At 28.0% G+C, this 18,010-nt stretch overlaps 2 protein-coding genes across 3 annotated transcripts; both read right to left on the reverse strand.

Moving 5' to 3' along the window:
- Nucleotides 1-1,483: 1,483 nt before the first annotated feature.
- Nucleotides 1,484-5,743, reverse strand: LOC112941798 (protein neprosin-like). Its single transcript, XM_069287130.1, has 8 exons — nt 5,476-5,743; nt 4,639-4,731; nt 4,351-4,548; nt 4,215-4,268; nt 3,919-4,074; nt 3,702-3,755; nt 2,108-2,248; nt 1,484-1,973 (listed from the first exon to the last, which is right to left on the reverse strand). Exons 1-8 carry the CDS (start codon nt 5,656-5,658, stop codon nt 1,605-1,607), a joined length of 1,248 nt encoding a protein of 415 aa, XP_069143231.1. The 5' UTR covers nt 5,659-5,743; the 3' UTR covers nt 1,484-1,604.
- Nucleotides 5,744-9,810: 4,067 nt separating this feature from the next.
- LOC138337258 (protein neprosin-like) lies at nt 9,811-16,393 on the reverse strand. Of its 2 annotated transcripts, none has more exons than XM_069287132.1 (7): nt 16,132-16,393; nt 15,295-15,387; nt 15,007-15,204; nt 14,871-14,924; nt 14,575-14,730; nt 14,358-14,411; nt 9,811-9,994 (listed from the first exon to the last, which is right to left on the reverse strand). In XM_069287132.1, the coding sequence occupies exons 1-7, from the start codon at nt 16,312-16,314 to the stop codon at nt 9,929-9,931; spliced, it is 804 nt and encodes a 267-aa protein (XP_069143233.1). In that variant the 5' UTR covers nt 16,315-16,393; the 3' UTR covers nt 9,811-9,928. The 2 variants fall into 2 exon arrangements, with proteins under 2 accessions (XP_069143233.1, XP_069143232.1); XM_069287131.1 differs by lacking the exon at nt 9,811-9,994 and adding an exon at nt 13,159-13,411 and having other exon boundaries at nt 16,132-16,389.
- Between the last annotated feature and the right edge of the window lie 1,617 nt (nt 16,394-18,010).

The following is an 18,010-nucleotide window of genomic DNA, read 5'->3' on the forward strand; positions in this document are numbered from 1 at the left end:
TAATATTAAACCAATAGCCCAATAATTTTTTTTATAAACCCATTAAAAACCCAATAACTAAATACTTTTTTTTTGTTTGATTTATTGATCGGTACGATTTCTGCACACCCATACTTTATTGTGCTCTCTTAAATTGTAGTTTTGTATTTGAAAAGTAAATTTGTTCATATAGTGTAAGTAGTCAATTCTATTTTTATATTTGTAATAAAGGACGTACTCTTATTACAATTGTTTTGTTGAGGGCTTGTTTTTGTAATCCATGTGTATAGTTTGGTTCTTCTGATGATCTAGAATTTAAGAATTTCGGAGCTACACTAAAGTAGATGAAAAATGTTATTGCGTATAAAGTACGACTAGTATTAGTTGTACGAGGGGTTATTTTATTATATTTTTATTTACGAGGGGTAATTTTATTATATTTTAATTTGTGGATTCATGCTCTATTGTCTTCTTTGACTTTTATTTCTTTTTTTTTACTTTTTTCTCACTCTCTTTCCTTGTTTTTTCTAGATTTTTTTAAAAAAAAGTTATATCCAGAAATTAATTTAATTACTATCTTAATTTGTTTAGATGAAAATAATAGAAAAAATTACATGAATAAATATATTTTTAAAGTAATAATTTTTGATTTTAGTGATTTTTTGTTTATTACCATTTATAGCAATATTGTAATAAATCTGTAATATATATTAAAAGTGAATTGTATGCGATATATTTGAATTATTATTGTTTTTGAAATATATTATGTTTGTTTGGTAAAAAATTGTCACATTGTATTATAAGTGTATTAAAATGTGGCAAATATGAATATGTATAAGGGCTATGCACATGTTCTACTTTGTTTTAGATGGTTTAATGTGGGACGATGTTCCTAGACTAAATCTTATTATATTGGTTATGTTGACTGAATGAGAAACTTATGTAAGCTTCATATGTGAGGAGTCTAAGTAAACTTTTTACGTAGTATGTGAGAGGTCTATGTGTACCTCAATATGTAAAAAAAATTAATTTTCCACATTTTACCCTATGTTATGTTATTTCGAATGCTATGAGTCCTTCTCGGTGTCCAGACGCCACATTTAATTGTTTGTTTTCTTAATGAGTAAATTATTGTGTTTATATGAAAAAAATGAGAAATACAAATGATAATTTTAGAAGAAAAACAGATCGCACAGTAAGTAGAATATATAGCAAATTTAGAAGAGAAAAGATGAGGAGGAGAAATGGATGAGAATTTTTGTAAAGAGGTGAAAATAGAGAGATGTATTTGCGGATTTAATTTGGCAAATAATTATCTGGTTAGTTGGGCTACGATTGATTTTTTTAATCCAGTAATTTTATCAAAAATAATTTTTTGTTGTTGATTTGGAGTTTTTCATCCAATTGAGGGATACGGGTGACAAGTTTATAGACATCAAGAGTATAAATAACTCAATTTTAATGGTAATGGCAAGATCAACAAATAAATGAAAATTGAGAGATATTTTGGACAATTTTCCTTTGCATTTCTTTGGAAGACCATATAACATTCAAACTAAAGGTGTATATAGAACAAATAGGAACAATTTTCTTCAACTTCTTTCAGGATTTGGACTTCTTTACTATTAAACATGTGTACTTTCACTCGGTCCCCCATAAAGAACAAAATATATGTGTTTTGCACCACGTGAAAGTTGTATAAATTCAACCTTGTACGGATTATCGGTATGTGTGATTGTTGTATCTACTTCAATTGTTTCTCCTTTCTCGTTGATAATTGTAAGATCATCGCAATAAGCATCATAGGAACTGTTTTCAATAGGAAAATAGCTTGAGCCCATTGGAGGTTTTGGTACACCTGGTGGACTATATACAACTCCTCCCCAATCAACATTCGTAGCAAAACTTTTCAAGTCAGTGAAGAGACTTTGTGGCCAGAAACCTATTCGCGTAAAGTCTTGTCTCATTAAAAGCCACCAATTACCGGATAAGTCCTTTTTTCAAAAAAATAATAATAATAATAACTTGTCAATAACAATATTATGTTATCTCTTAACTATAATTTCTATATCTGTATAAAATATTCAAAGACTCTAAATAAGAAAAATAAAGACAATATAAAATGTACCCGATCAATGTGCACTTCCACACTCCAAATTTTTCCTCCACGTTGTGAAATAATATGCATGAATGAATAATCAAGAGGGAAGTCATGGTTTACTTGTACAAAGCCGGGACATAGTGTATTGAAACAATGAATTTTACCAGCCTACAAAAATAGATATATCTCATACATGCTTAAAAATAAAGGTAGATAGTTAAACTAAAGGTGTGTTTTCTACGAAGGAAAATGTGTTTCTTGAAAAGTGCTTTCCTACATAATGTTTTCTTGAAAAAAATAAATGAATTTTTAAGTTATTTTCTCATGTTATTTGGTGAGTAGAATTCTTTTTTAATATTTGGTTGGTAAATGAAACATCTTCCAGAAAATATCTTCACTTGAGACTAGAAAATACTCTTTAGTAAAAAAGTTCTTGAAAATCAACGCGAATAATCGATTTAGGACCCGAAGCTAACACCCGAACTAGGATAGAATTTCGACGACCGTTCCAAAATTCTACCTTAAGATCTGACTTATGTCGTGAACCATAAATAGTTTTCAAAAAAACAAAAAAATTTAAAATAAGGTGGCGGAGGGGGGGGGGGGGATTGAGTGTAGGGATGGTGTTTAAAAAAGATATTTTATAATTTTGAAATATATTTTAATTTTTTGAAAAAAAATTGATGTGGGGAGGTGGAGGGAGGGGTAGGTGTAGGTTTGACATAAAAAATGAAATTTTTTATATTTGAAATATTTTTAAAAAAAATTATTTTTAAAAAAGAAATTAAAAGGGGGGGGGGTGGTAGGGGTTGAATGGCGTAAAAAATAAAAATTATTAATCTAAGATAATTTTCAAAAAATAATTCTTTTTTAAAATTGATTAGGGTTGGGGCTGGGGTTGACCAGATGGGTAGGGGTGACATAAAAAAGATTTTTTAAAAAATGATTGGATAGGGAGTTTAGGGATTAGGGGTGGGTAATGGCGAAAAAAAATGAATCTTTTAAAATTTAAAATATTTTTCAAGTATAATTTTTATACAAAGAAAATTTGACGAGGGTTTTGTGTGGGTGGAGTTGGGAGGAGGAGGTTGCGTAGTTAGGGTATGGAATGGGGTAAAATTGAAATTTTAAAAATTTAAATTTTTTTTTTGGGAGTTGGGGTTTGGGGAATGGGGTTAGGCGTGATAATGGTTGGGTGAGGTAAAAAATCTGTAAGCTTGAAATATTATCAAAAAATATTTTTTTTTTCCGAATTTTTTAACTATTTTTGTTTAGTAGAGGGGGGGGGGGGTTTAGGGATTGGGAAAAGGGTAAAAAATTATTTGAAATTAAAAAAATAAGTTTTTATTTTTTGATGTGGAGGGTCGGGTATGGAGTATTGGGTAGGGTAAAAAAATATGATAATATTAGAATGAAGTATGCTTTTGAAAAATATTTTTCTTTATTTATAAAGAAAAAAATTATCTTAAATTTAAGGAAATTAAGTTGATTTGAAAAATATTTTCAAAACATTTAATCCAATTAACAGAGAAAATTATAAATTCACATTAAACTCACCCTAAAAGATGTACTAGTTTAATAAACTCAAAAGAGAAATCACCACTGTACAAAATATAGTTACCTGGAAATGTATAAAAAATCTAGTTTTAGTATCCCCGTATAACGTTGGGTCCACCTAAAACACGAAACAGGTATATTATATTATAGTTATTAGATATTCAGCATTTGCTAAGAAATTTTCTTATGCACATCTTAAAAACACAAAATTCAATAGTTAACATACATCCTTCTTCAAGTAAACGATAGATTAATAAAGTAAAAAATTGATATAAACTTACTCTCCAACCAGCTTGTAAGATATCTGATCCTTTATGAATTTTTAGTCGAGATCCACTGTGTTGCTGTCCATTAACTTGAGGATTGTACAAAGCAGAACTCATTCCGGCTCCCGCAAACTTGTTATGTGGATTATATGAAATTTGAGCTATTGCAACCTAATTTTTTAAAAAAATTGTTTTTAGTAAATCTTACAGAGTGCCCAAATTAAACTAAGAATAACTTGTTCCTTTATTACTTCAAATCCCATTAAATAAAACATGGACATTAAAAAATAATTTTTATAGCCATATACCACCTTATATCCTTGTGAAGATACATATCTTCCATTTGGCCTACTATTATTGTTGCTCTGCATTAGAAAATGAACTTATTTTTACGTTTGAAATAAATATGCAATATATATAGAAGTAAATTGACATAAATCATCTTACAACATCATATTCATCGGTGAATGTGATATCCTCTGGAGGAGGCATATGAGTTAATCTTACAAGATCATCTTTTGTCATTCTCTTAACAGGAATAGTTCCAAAAGGGCATCCTCCATCTTTTGACCATATTGTCCATGACCTATTAGTTGTTGATGAGAAGGTTGAATCTTTCTTGATTGTAGATAAAGTAGATTTCATCTGCTCAATCAAATGTTCAACTGTATGTCAATAATATCATATCCAATAGGAACAAAATGACAACGAAATGAAAAGAGAGTAGAGATATGCCTTAGGATGAAAATTATGATCCTTCAATAATGGGTTATCAAATGCACGTTGTTTGTAGAAATCTACGCAGTCGTATGTATCTCCATATTTAGTCTGTAAACAATTAAAATTAATAAAACAAGTAGCCTAAGTTAGAACAAGATGTACCATTTAAACACAAAACATACTCACGAGAACAATTCTTAGTAAATGGTAATACTACTACTTTGCTTTTTTTTAAAAAAAAAAGATTTTTTTTTAGAAAAGACTAATCTAGGTCATTCATTCGTATTTATTCATTTATGCTACTTTCGTTGAGAAAATGTTCATCTATGCCATTATATGTTAATGAAAAATATTTCGATAGATGTGTCCTAAGCCATTGTTATGCCCTTGACTCCAATTTGCAAGATCATATGCAAAAATTGTGCTTAATCCATTTTAGTTCATTTGTTTGATTGGATTTGACATGAAATTTTAAAAGGTAATTTTGTTTTGAATCTTGTGATATTAAAATAAATATATATAGAATATATTAAAGTGCTCTTAAATCTTGTGGTTTAAACATGTTATGTGAAAAAATAGAATCAAATAATTTGAAAAAATGGAAAAAAATATTTTTCTCAAATCAAATTAAAAGAAAAAGTAAAACAAACAAATCGAAACAGACTAACCTGCTCAATCTTCAACTACAACAAAAGTTTACGTTGAAAGAAGGAATTAAAGGGAATTTTCTCCATTTCCCGAGAATAATGTGACAAATGAATGTTTTCTCCAATACAAAAGTGATATTATCAAATAAAATGTCTTTTGCGACTTAGAAGTATAATAAAATAAATTTTTTGAAGAAAAAAATACCTTTACTGTTTTGACGGCTGGTTTGTTCAAAATTTTTAGTTGTTTCTCTAACTCTGCATTCTCAAATTTGGATAGATTTTTTTGCCCTTCCACCCTATTATAACTTAACATAAAATATAACATCAATAACGTTTGTTGAATCGTTCTTTGATCCATCCTGAATTCATTTCTTTTTATAGGCATGAATCTTAGGTGTTTTGAAGAAATTAGATTAATTAATTCAACAAGAAAGCTCAACACTGAATTTGATTTGCTAGGTGTAAGTATTGATATCTCTGCTACTATAAGGAAGACATTGTTATATAGAAATGTTGAAAAGATTAAGTTGACTATTATGTAAAAGATATTGACTTTTTGAAAGTTTAATAAATGTTGATTGACCTTTTGTAATTAATAACCAAAATAATAATTAACTTCATCTGACCAAATCTAAGAAGACTTTGAATGCTTTTTTGTTGTTCATATCTACATAATAAAATATTTAAAATATTTTTGACTATAGACCAAATATGTTGTCCAGTCCGAAACCAAAATTAGATTATTATTTTTAAAAAATTGAAAAAGAACTAAAGTAATGTGCAAATATTTTGACCAAAGCTATTATTTGAGGATAATTATAAGCAATACTTAGAGTTGAGGAATGTCTTTAAATCTTTATTTTCGATAAATTTAAATAAAAATTAAAATAGATAATTATTCTCCGAACTATCATGAATATTGTGGTAATACCTTTCGTAATACTAACATATATCATAAATTTTTTTTTACCCAATATTCAATATCAACTAATTTAAATTCGCACCGAATCTTTTTACCTTCTGAAATATAATACTTTGTACTAAAAACAATTTTATAACCAAGTAGCTTATGAACTGAATTAAAGATTCAGACAAAACAATGACTAATTTGGGCCTTAGTAATTACGATTTTCTGGGCCTGAGCTAACGGATACATGGGCCTTGATCTATTGAGTTGGAGAAATTATGCAGCTAAGCAAATTTATGTTATTTAATTACTTATCATAGCTATAGTTTGCTATAACTATCACTCGCGACTAATATTATAAATTAATTACGTGGGCTGACTTTGAGTTTGTATAATTAGTCACGTTTGTATATGTATAATTCGCCAGAATATACAGATACATATGTATATTATACAATTATTTAACCTATATACATATATAGTTCACCTCTCTTCCGCTCACATCTCTCCTTCCTCTCCCATTCTCTTGCTATTAATATAAATGCATATGTATAATATATAATTATTTTCAACCTTATATATTTAGCAATAAGTATCCATTCAGTATACTGTGTTGAATTGGGTTGGGAGTCTTTCATCTGCAAAAGAAAATAAAAAAAAACTTATTATCACATCTTCATCCCCCTCTATCAAAATGATCAAAAAGGAAGGCGAGCTTGCTTCTCCGAAAAGCTGAGTTTTTCGGTTCGCCCCCCCTATGTGGTTGGCCTTCTTACCAGTCTGCCTCCTTTCTCTTGATGGAATATATCAATACCCGAGCTCCAGCCTTGCTTGCGTTCTTCACCGGCGCTCGCCAGATGTATCACTCATCCCGCTCCCCACGGAGCGGTAAGGGGTCTTCTTGTGTGTTATAATCTTTACGGGAATGAATCGCATATGTTGGTTGAGAATTGCTCGGGAATTCATTGATAACGCACATGTAAGCATAACAAATACCTGTTCAAATGTCTTCAACTTGGATAATATGGAGAAGAAAAAACTAATATCAATTCATTTATTTAAAACCATTTAATTTAGGACAGATTCAATATTTTTTAAGCAAACAAAATTATAAACTTTTACAAAAATTACAACATCAGTTACACAAGCCTTCAATTTGATATTAATTCGTCTTATCCAATTTGACCGAATTTGCAATTTATTTGGTTATTTTTAAAAAATTTAATCAGTATTTTGCTCTACTTGACCAAAGTTGGGCCAATTTCCAGCATACTTTATTATTGTAAAAATTAGGCAAATGACATACTGTAAATGATAAATTACATTCTATCCCTATAATATTTATTTATTCTCAGCCCAATTCCCACTTTATAATTCCCAGCCCAACCCCGTCATATTCCCAAGCCCAACATAATTTTCTTTCAGCCCACTTTTAAGTCACCAAAAGTCTCAGCCCAATTTAATTCCAGCTGACCCAAAAGACTTGGCTGCGTCCTTGACAGGCTTGAATGCTCACAACTCATGAGCGAGTACTCTTTTACACATAGAACTTGTAACAAATGTAAAGACATCCAAAATAACGATGTATCAACATAATTATGAATTAGATATACGCTATGATAATGTGCTATAAATATATACTTTTAGCCAAATATCATATATATATCATGACTAGTCTTGTATAAACGTAGCTTCTTCTTTTTTTCTAGCTTTTAATATGAAATACTTTATTCGCACACCTAACAATATCCTGTATTGAGTCCAAGGCGAGTTTTAGGAATAAATGACTTCTAAAACTCTTGTTATATGTCGAAATCAAGATTATTAATAAATGTGAAACCATTGACCATTGCTATCCATGAATAATTCTTAGTTAGTTAATTAAAAGTGATGATTTGTTAGTTCAAAGTCTTGTTATATAAAGATGTGATTAAATAATATGTAGAAAAGGACGTGTAACTTATAATGCGTGCATATTGAATTATATTAGGATTGATTGATACCGCAACGTACACTAATTGCAATTATTAGGAAACCTTACTTAAATAAGTGAGATTTATTTGGCACATTTTCTTCATAAACGGCAAGCCAAAAAAGATATTAAGGAAATGATGTGACAAATTAATTTCCACAAAATGTTCAAAAAAAAATTAAAAAAATACTTACTAAAGAAAAAGTAGTACCAGCAGAAGATGATTCAAGATTTAATGTTTGTTGATATATACATTATTCTTAAAATTAATATACAACAATAATCAAATTAACATATAAATATTTATAGATATATGATGAATGTTTTAATATTTATATAAATAATTTTTGACAAAAAATATTGACAACATTCAAGCATTTATAGATATACAGTGAACTATGTTCAAGCATTTCTTTTGATTAAAATTTTCTCATTAATTTATGCAATTGGACAATTTTAAACAATCATATCTTTTTGAATATAAACAATCGCTAGGTATCATATGTTCCATCTAATTAAAGCCCTATAAGTCTTTTTTATAATGTCATCAAGTTTACATTAATAAGAATTTGTAGTAAAAAATTATGACTATTTTATCAGAGACATGATCAACACTCAACAGAGAATATCAAAAGATTTTTATCGCTTAACCATTGTTGAATCGCTTATATAACTAATAAATTTTTTAATTAATAATTAATTTTTCTCTTTAATAATATATAAACTCGTAGATTATATTAAAGAAAGTTACAAGGGACATTGAATGAAAATGTGGTTGATAAATCTTTGAGACCCCCCTTAGTCCCTTTCATGATCTTCTAATTTTGGTCAAAAAGGAAAGTTTCACATACCCCACCCCCCACTGCACCTCCTTCGAATTGTCACGTTTGTAACTGACTATTCTCAAATATTGTATTATTTATATTTTATGTTTTGTGCAGATAAAAAAAAATAATGTTTCAGCTCAACTAACTCGAAGAATGATTTTAAGAAAATAATAAAAAGTAGAAAGATTTTGTCAATCTTTAATGTTCACATCCAATGTATTCAAAATCTATCACTAAATTTAGAACATCATGACAAAGAGTTGTCGTAATAGTAATTATTGTTGTGGTACTCCGTCCCATTTGTAGATATTGTATTTATGACTTATTAGTATTTTTGTTGATGATTTAAAAAAATAAAATATATATATAAAGAAAAAAAGTTAATTAAGAGAATTCGTTGTCTCTTATATTTATACCTGAAAAAGAAATTGACAGTATATTATATAATTTACATATACAATGTAAAAAAATTTTAGAACCCTTTTTTTTTTTGGTATTAGGTTATCTACTTATATTATGTTTTCTCCATTGAAACTTTTGCTATAACAATTTTAAAAAATCCAAAAAATTGACTATACATTTATTACTTTAGGATCAAATTATGTAATCGTGAAGGAATATGAAATGGGCCATGGGTTGTATTGGGGGGTCCAAAAATAGGTGGTAGTCTAGGTCAATGTATAGTTTGTTGTCAATAAAACATTAACTTCTAACTAGTGACATAATAAAAATTTTCACCGACAATGTTCAAACTTTAGATAGTAAATTCGAAAATAAATTATCCTACATGAGTTCAAACTTGGGCACCATATATGTAGAGCACATTGCATATCCTTGTTACTGCGCCACAAGTCTCCATTGGTTCTAAGGATTTTCAGAAATACAATAAATATATAATTATAAAGTAATATTTGATATATATTGTAATTTTTCAATGAAGGATGCATATCTAATTGGACATCCTGACATCACCATTGTTCCGCCGCTGCTTCTGGCATGACCAAACATAGTTTATCTACATATATATACAACAACATAACTTTAATTAATAGGTCGTTGTATTACGTATATATTGGAATAACTTTGGTAAGTTTCATTATCCAATTATTAATTGTTATTATATCATCACTAGAGGTGGCAAATAGACGGATTGGGTTAAATATAGACGGATTAAAAATGGGTAAACATAAAATGGGTAATCATTCAATTCGCCCATATTTGATATGGGTAAAAATAGGTTGGGTAAAATACTAGTTTACCCATATTTTACTCATATTCTATGAATAAATAGATCCTTATTTAAGAATTCAATTTGAAGAAAATATTTTAGTCTCTTTTTAGATGAAATCTGTTGAAAATGCTTCATTTAGTTTTATTTTACTCTTTCACTTTAATTTATCATCAATTGTTTTTCAATAACAATAATAATAATAATAAATTTAATTGCACAAATTAATTTTGAAAATGATAAAATATATGTAAATTTTACCATATTTTATAGAATGTATGCAAAAATTACTCCTCTAATAGAAACAGAGTTGTTTTCAATTCAAATATAGCAATACATACCACACAATAAAAATTTAACGTAAATAACGAAGATAAGTAAATTTCACCTCTTCCTTTTCTCGAGGATAAGAAGAACGTCTCGTCAAAAATCAGTAGCTTATGGCAAAGAGATATATTTGTTGTTGAGCAAGTAAAGAGAGGTCCAAATTGTTCCCTAAAGATGGGAAGAAAATTAATGGCAAATCTAGTTGGTGAAATGTTGCCTATCCAATCTAATCTAATATCGATTGATCCCACTATGACAAGAGATATCAAAGATTGTATGTACTTTGATTCAACAATTTGCACGAAAAATTATAGTGTTTGGATAAGGAAGTATCACATGTTTGGTAAAATATGCCTTTCACAATCTAAGCCTACATTCTAGGTTAGTGGTTATCATTCAACACTCTAACTATCGATTCTCGAAATCTAGATATTATTGCATAGATTTGAGACGTGGAGTAATGTATAGTTAATGGTACCGAGATACATCAACTTTCAGAGGTGAAATTTTTAGTTCAGCTGCTTTTAAATTACAAATATAGAATAGTGAGTTTGAGTCAAGTTAATAAACTATTAATTTTGATTTTTTGTATGGACTATGACGACTCTGCGCTGCTCCCGATAATTTACAAGTCGATTTGATGAGATACAATAGCAATGCACTACTTTCTTCGTCTTAATTTATCTGACACGTTTATTTTTAGTTAGCCTCTAAAATATTGATACATTTCTATACTTAGTAATAACTTGATTTTAAAATATTCATTTTACTCGTAAGGAGATGATATATAATCACACCAATATCTATAATTTGTCTTAAATCACAAATTTTAATTTTTTAAAAAAAATTTAATCAAACTAAACATCACGTAAATTAAAATGAAGAATTAACATATTTCAAACTTTGGTAGCGTGGCACTATGGTAACCATGAACCTTTTGATGTGATGTCATGTACATTTTTTTTGTTAAAACTTTTTATTGAATTATTTAAAAGTTATTATCCATCGAAAAAACTTTTAAGAAAAGTAACCAATGTATTTTATTGCAACATATGTCTATCATTTTATTGAAGTTGTAGGAATCTTTCTCATTATATTGTTTTACTTAAAAATATATAATAGTAAAAAATGACTAAGTTTTAAAAAATCAATTAATTTTATGATTTAAGAAAAATTGACTTTTCAAATTACAGAGTCGCCACTTGATTTTTTAGTAAAATCAAGAAAATCTAAAATTATTTTTTCAAAAGATTTAAAACAGATAAAAATTAGTTAAAAAAGATTCGAAGTTCAAATGTACATTCCGAGAAGGTGTTAGGCCTCGGAATGTCCGCTAACTCGCGGTTGACTAGCGATTTGACTAAATGACTTTCAAATATTTTCTAAATATTGTCTAAATTAAGTGAATTCAAATTTTATTTACTTACTTAATTACTATTATTTTCTAATTAATCATATATGTATTTTATTTATATAGTTTTCTTTTAGAAAAAGCAAAAGAAGGATATCAGTTAAGAGGGGGAAGGGACATAAAGGGATTAATGAGATCAAATATATATATATATATATATATATATAGTATAAGAGAAATGACAACTTTGGGATTTAATTAAGTTAAAACTATAGGATAAACATAGTTAGGCGAAATAATACGAATAAAAGTAAAAGGAGGAAAATATTGAATTGGGGCCTTAAAGTCCAAATTTTATGACCTGTCCTAAATCTAAAGTGACCCAAAATGGATTCGGGCCCAAATTCAACAAATGGCTGCTGGAAATTATTAAGGCTTTGGGCCTATTTCCCTTTGAGAAACCAACGTATACATTTTATGTATATCGTTATATACGAGCAGAATTTCGAACGTTTTTTTCTGCATCATCCCTGTACATCGATTTTTGAATGTATTTTCATCAAAAATATGCACCCCTGAATTTTCTAAGACTTATAATGCGTATATTTCAACTGTATATTAATGTATACAACAGGTATATTGACCTGTTCTTTGGCTTTTCGGAGATGGGGTGGGTGAAAATATTTTATCTATATATTAAGGTGCTCAATTGAAATAAGTTTCATTATTTAAATGAATAACAATATGCATAATGTATTTTAAAAAAAGATACTTCATTGTAGGGGTGTGCATCGGTTGGTGCGATTCAATTTTATGTATTATCAGTTTTTGATTTTTAAATATGTTAACCCAATAACAAATCAAGAACATATTCTTTATTGGTTTTCGATTTATCATTTTGATCATTATCAGTTCAGTTTCAATTTAACCAATAAGAAAATATCCATAAATTTTAATATGACTTCTCATTTCTCTAAATGTTTTTGATATAGTGAAACAAGAAAAATAATGAAAAATTACATCAATAAGAGAAAACATTGTTCAAAAGCTATAATTATATGTCATGACCACCAAAATATATAACGAAATTTCTTATGTTAATCAAAGTACAAACTTTTATAAACTTGCAAAAGTTACAACCTACAATTATAAACTAAAACTAATATGAAATAGTCCAACAAAACTAAAATTAAAACTAAAATCACATAGCTACAATTGCAAACCTATTATGAAGTGGATAGAATATTAATAATTTGATATATTTATAAACCTATTAAAAATCCAATAATTCAATAACTAAATATCATTTTTTTATTTAATTTATTAGTCGGTATGATTTTTGCACACCAATACTTTATTGTGCTTTCTAGAATTGTAGTTTTGTATTTGAAAAGTAAATTTGTTCATATAGTATAAGCAGTCAATTCTACTTTTACATTTGTAATAAAGGACGTATTCTTATTACAATTGTTTTGTTGAGGGCTTGTTTTTGTAATCCATGTGTGTAGTTTGGTGCTTCTGATGATCTAGAATTTAAGAATTTCGGAGTTACACTAAAGTAGATGAAAACTGTTATTACGTATAAAGTATAAAGTACGACTAGTATTAGTTGTATGAGGGGTTATTTTATTATATTTTTATTTATGAGGGGTTATTTTATTATATTTTAATTTGTGGATTCATGCTTTATTGTCTTCTTTGACTTTTTTTTTATTTTTCTTATTTTTTTTTCTCACTCTCTTTCCGCGTTTTTCTAGATTTTTAAAAAAAAGCTATATTCGGAAATCAATTTAATTACTATTTTAATTTGTTTAGGTAAAAATAATATTTTCTCTATCTACTATTATTTGTCATGATTTCTATTTTTAGAGTTAAATTATAAGAAGTTAAGAATTTTAATTAATATTTAAAAATGTATTTTTTTATTATATTGATATGCAAAAAGTTACAGATTATAGTACTATTCATATAGTTTTTGAATATTTAAATTTTTTATTTAAAATATCGAATTAATGGAATCTAATTTAACTTTAAAATTAGTTGGGTGAGGTAAAAAATCTGTAAGCTTGAAATATTATCAAAAAATATTTTTTTTTTCCGAATTTTTTAACTATTTTTGTTTAGTAGAGGGGGGGGGGGGGGTTTAGGGATTGGGAAAAGGGTAAAAAATTATTTGAAATTAAAAAAATAAGTTTTTATTTTTTGATGTGGAGGGTCGGGTATGGAGTATTGGGTAGGGTAAAAAAATATGATAATATTAGAATGAAGTATGCTTTTGAAAAATATTTTTCTTTATTTATAAAGAAAAAAATTATCTTAAATTTAAGGAAATTAAGTTGATTTGAAAAATATTTTCAAAACATTTAATCCAATTAACAGAGAAAATTATAAATTCACATTAAACTCACCCTAAAAGATGTACTAGTTTAATAAACTCAAAAGAGAAATCACCACTGTACAAAATATAGTTACCTGGAAATGTATAAAAAATCTAGTTTTAGTATCCCCGTATAACGTTGGGTCCACCTAAAACACGAAACAGGTATATTATATTATAGTTATTAGATATTCAGCATTTGCTAAGAAATTTTCTTATGCACATCTTAAAAACACAAAATTCAATAGTTAACATACATCCTTCTTCAAGTAAACGATAGATTAATAAAGTAAAAAATTGATATAAACTTACTCTCCAACCAGCTTGTAAGATATCTGATCCTTTATGAATTTTTAGTCGAGATCCACTGTGTTGCTGTCCATTAACTTGAGGATTGTACAAAGCAGAACTCATTCCGGCTCCCGCAAACTTGTTATGTGGATTATATGAAATTTGAGCTATTGCAACCTAATTTTTTAAAAAAATTGTTTTTAGTAAATCTTACAGAGTGCCCAAATTAAACTAAGAATAACTTGTTCCTTTATTACTTCAAATCCCATTAAATAAAACATGGACATTAAAAAATAATTTTTATAGCCATATACCACCTTATATCCTTGTGAAGATACATATCTTCCATTTGGCCTACTATTATTGTTGCTCTGCATTAGAAAATGAACTTATTTTTACGTTTGAAATAAATATGCAATATATATAGAAGTAAATTGACATAAATCATCTTACAACATCATATTCATCGGTGAATGTGATATCCTCTGGAGGAGGCATATGAGTTAATCTTACAAGATCATCTTTTGTCATTCTCTTAACAGGAATAGTTCCAAAAGGGCATCCTCCATCTTTTGACCATATTGTCCATGACCTATTAGTTGTTGATGAGAAGGTTGAATCTTTCTTGATTGTAGATAAAGTAGATTTCATCTGCTCAATCAAATGTTCAACTGTATGTCAATAATATCATATCCAATAGGAACAAAATGACAACGAAATGAAAAGAGAGTAGAGATATGCCTTAGGATGAAAATTATGATCCTTCAATAATGGGTTATCAAATGCACGTTGTTTGTAGAAATCTACGCAGTCGTATGTATCTCCATATTTAGTCTGTAAACAATTAAAATTAATAAAACAAGTAGCCTAAGTTAGAACAAGATGTACCATTTAAACACAAAACATACTCACGAGAACAATTCTTAGTAAATGGTAATACTACTACTTTGCTTTTTTTTAAAAAAAAAAGATTTTTTTTTAGAAAAGACTAATCTAGGTCATTCATTCGTATTTATTCATTTATGCTACTTTCGTTGAGAAAATGTTCATCTATGCCATTATATGTTAATGAAAAATATTTCGATAGATGTGTCCTAAGCCATTGTTATGCCCTTGACTCCAATTTGCAAGATCATATGCAAAAATTGTGCTTAATCCATTTTAGTTCATTTGTTTGATTGGATTTGACATGAAATTTTAAAAGGTAATTTTGTTTTGAATCTTGTGATATTAAAATAAATATATATAGAATATATTAAAGTGCTCTTAAATCTTGTGGTTTAAACATGTTATGTGAAAAAATAGAATCAAATAATTTGAAAAAATGGAAAAAAATATTTTTCTCAAATCAAATTAAAAGAAAAAGTAAAACAAACAAATCGAAACAGACTAACCTGCTCAATCTTCAACTACAACAAAAGTTTACGTTGAAAGAAGGAATTAAAGGGAATTTTCTCCATTTCCCGAGAATAATGTGACAAATGAATGTTTTCTCCAATACAAAAGTGATATTATCAAATAAAATGTCTTTTGCGACTTAGAAGTATAATAAAATAAATTTTTTGAAGAAAAAAATACCTTTACTGTTTTGACGGCTGGTTTGTTCAAAATTTTTAGTTGTTTCTCTAACTCCGCATTCTCAAATTTGGATAGATTTTTTTGCCCTTCCACCCTATTATAACTTAACATAAAATATAACATCAATAACGTTTGTTGAATCGTTCTTTGATCCATCCTGAATTCATTTCTTTTTATAGGCATGAATCTTAGGTGTTTTGAAGAAATTAGATTAATTAATTCAACAAGAAAGCTCAACACTGAATTTGATTTGCTAGGTGTAAGTATTGATATCTCTGCTACTATAAGGAAGACATTGTTATATAGAAATGTTGAAAAGATTAAGTTGACTATTATGTAAAAGATATTGACTTTTTGAAAGTTTAATAAATGTTGATTGACCTTTTGTAATTAATAACCAAAATAATAATTAACTTCATCTGACCAAATCTAAGAAGACTTTGAATGCTTTTTTGTTGTTCATATCTACATAATAAAATATTTAAAATATTTTTGACTATAGACCAAATATGTTGTCCAGTCCGAAACCAAAATTAGATTATTATTTTTAAAAAATTGAAAAAGAACTAAAGTAATGTGCAAATATTTTGACCAAAGCTATTATTTGAGGATAATTATAAGCAATACTTAGAGTTGAGGAATGTCTTTAAATCTTTATTTTCGATAAATTTAAATAAAAATTAAAATAGATAATTATTCTCCGAACTATCATGAATATTGTGGTAATACCTTTCGTAATACTAACATATATCATAAATTTTTTTTTACCCAATATTCAATATCAACTAATTTAAATTCGCACCGAATCTTTTTACCTTCTGAAATATAATACTTTGTACTAAAAACAATTTTATAACCAAGTAGCTTATGAACTGAATTAAAGATTCAGACAAAACAATGACTAATTTGGGCCTTAGTAATTACGATTTTCTGGGCCTGAGCTAACGGATACATGGGCCTTGATCTATTGAGTTGGAGAAATTATGCAGCTAAGCAAATTTATGTTATTTAATTACTTATCATAGCTATAGTTTGCTATAACTATCACTCGCGACTAATATTATAAATTAATTACGTGGGCTGACTTTGAGTTTGTATAATTAGTCACGTTTGTATATGTATAATTCGCCAGAATATACAGATACATATGTATATTATACAATTATTTAACCTATATACATATATAGTTCACCTCTCTTCCGCTCACATCTCTCCTTCCTCTCCCATTCTCTTGCTATTAATATAAATGCATATGTATAATATATAATTATTTTCAACCTTATATATTTAGCAATAAGTATCCATTCAGTATACTGTGTTGAATTGGGTTGGGAGTCTTTCATCTGCAAAAGAAAATAAAAAAAAACTTATTATCACATCTTCATCCCCCTCTATCAAAATGATCAAAAAGGAAGGCGAGCTTGCTTCTCCGAAAAGCTGAGTTTTTCGGTTCGCCCCCCCTATGTGGTTGGCCTTCTTACCAGTCTGCCTCCTTTCTCTTGATGGAATATATCAATACCCGAGCTCCAGCCTTGCTTGCGTTCTTCACCGGCGCTCGCCAGATGTATCACTCATCCCGCTCCCCACGGAGCGGTAAGGGGTCTTCTTGTGTGTTATAATCTTTACGGGAATGAATCGCATATGTTGGTTGAGAATTGCTCGGGAATTCATTGATAACGCACATGTAAGCATAACAAATACCTGTTCAAATGTCTTCAACTTGGATAATATGGAGAAGAAAAAACTAATATCAATTCATTTATTTAAAACCATTTAATTTAGGACAGATTCAATATTTTTTAAGCAAACAAAATTATAAACTTTTACAAAAATTACAACATCAGTTACACAAGCCTTCAATTTGATATTAATTCGTCTT

The sequence above is a fragment of the Solanum lycopersicum genome, chromosome 7 (genome assembly GCF_036512215.1).
Source record: "Solanum lycopersicum chromosome 7, SLM_r2.1".
NCBI lineage: Eukaryota > Viridiplantae > Streptophyta > Magnoliopsida > Solanales > Solanaceae > Solanum > Solanum lycopersicum.

Coding starts and splice junctions, on each gene's coding strand:
- LOC112941798 (XM_069287130.1), bottom strand. CDS start 5,658: ATGCCTATAAAAAGAAATGAATTCAGGATGGATCAAAGAACGATTCAA. Junction 4,732..5,475: donor CAGCCGTCAAAACAGTAAAG/GTATTTTTTTCT, acceptor AATTGTTTACAG/ACTAAATATGGAGATACATA. Junction 4,549..4,638: donor ATCATAATTTTCATCCTAAG/GCATATCTCTAC, acceptor TTGATTGAGCAG/ATGAAATCTACTTTATCTAC.
- LOC138337258 (XM_069287131.1), bottom strand. CDS start 16,314: ATGCCTATAAAAAGAAATGAATTCAGGATGGATCAAAGAACGATTCAA. Junction 15,388..16,131: donor CAGCCGTCAAAACAGTAAAG/GTATTTTTTTCT, acceptor AATTGTTTACAG/ACTAAATATGGAGATACATA. Junction 15,205..15,294: donor ATCATAATTTTCATCCTAAG/GCATATCTCTAC, acceptor TTGATTGAGCAG/ATGAAATCTACTTTATCTAC.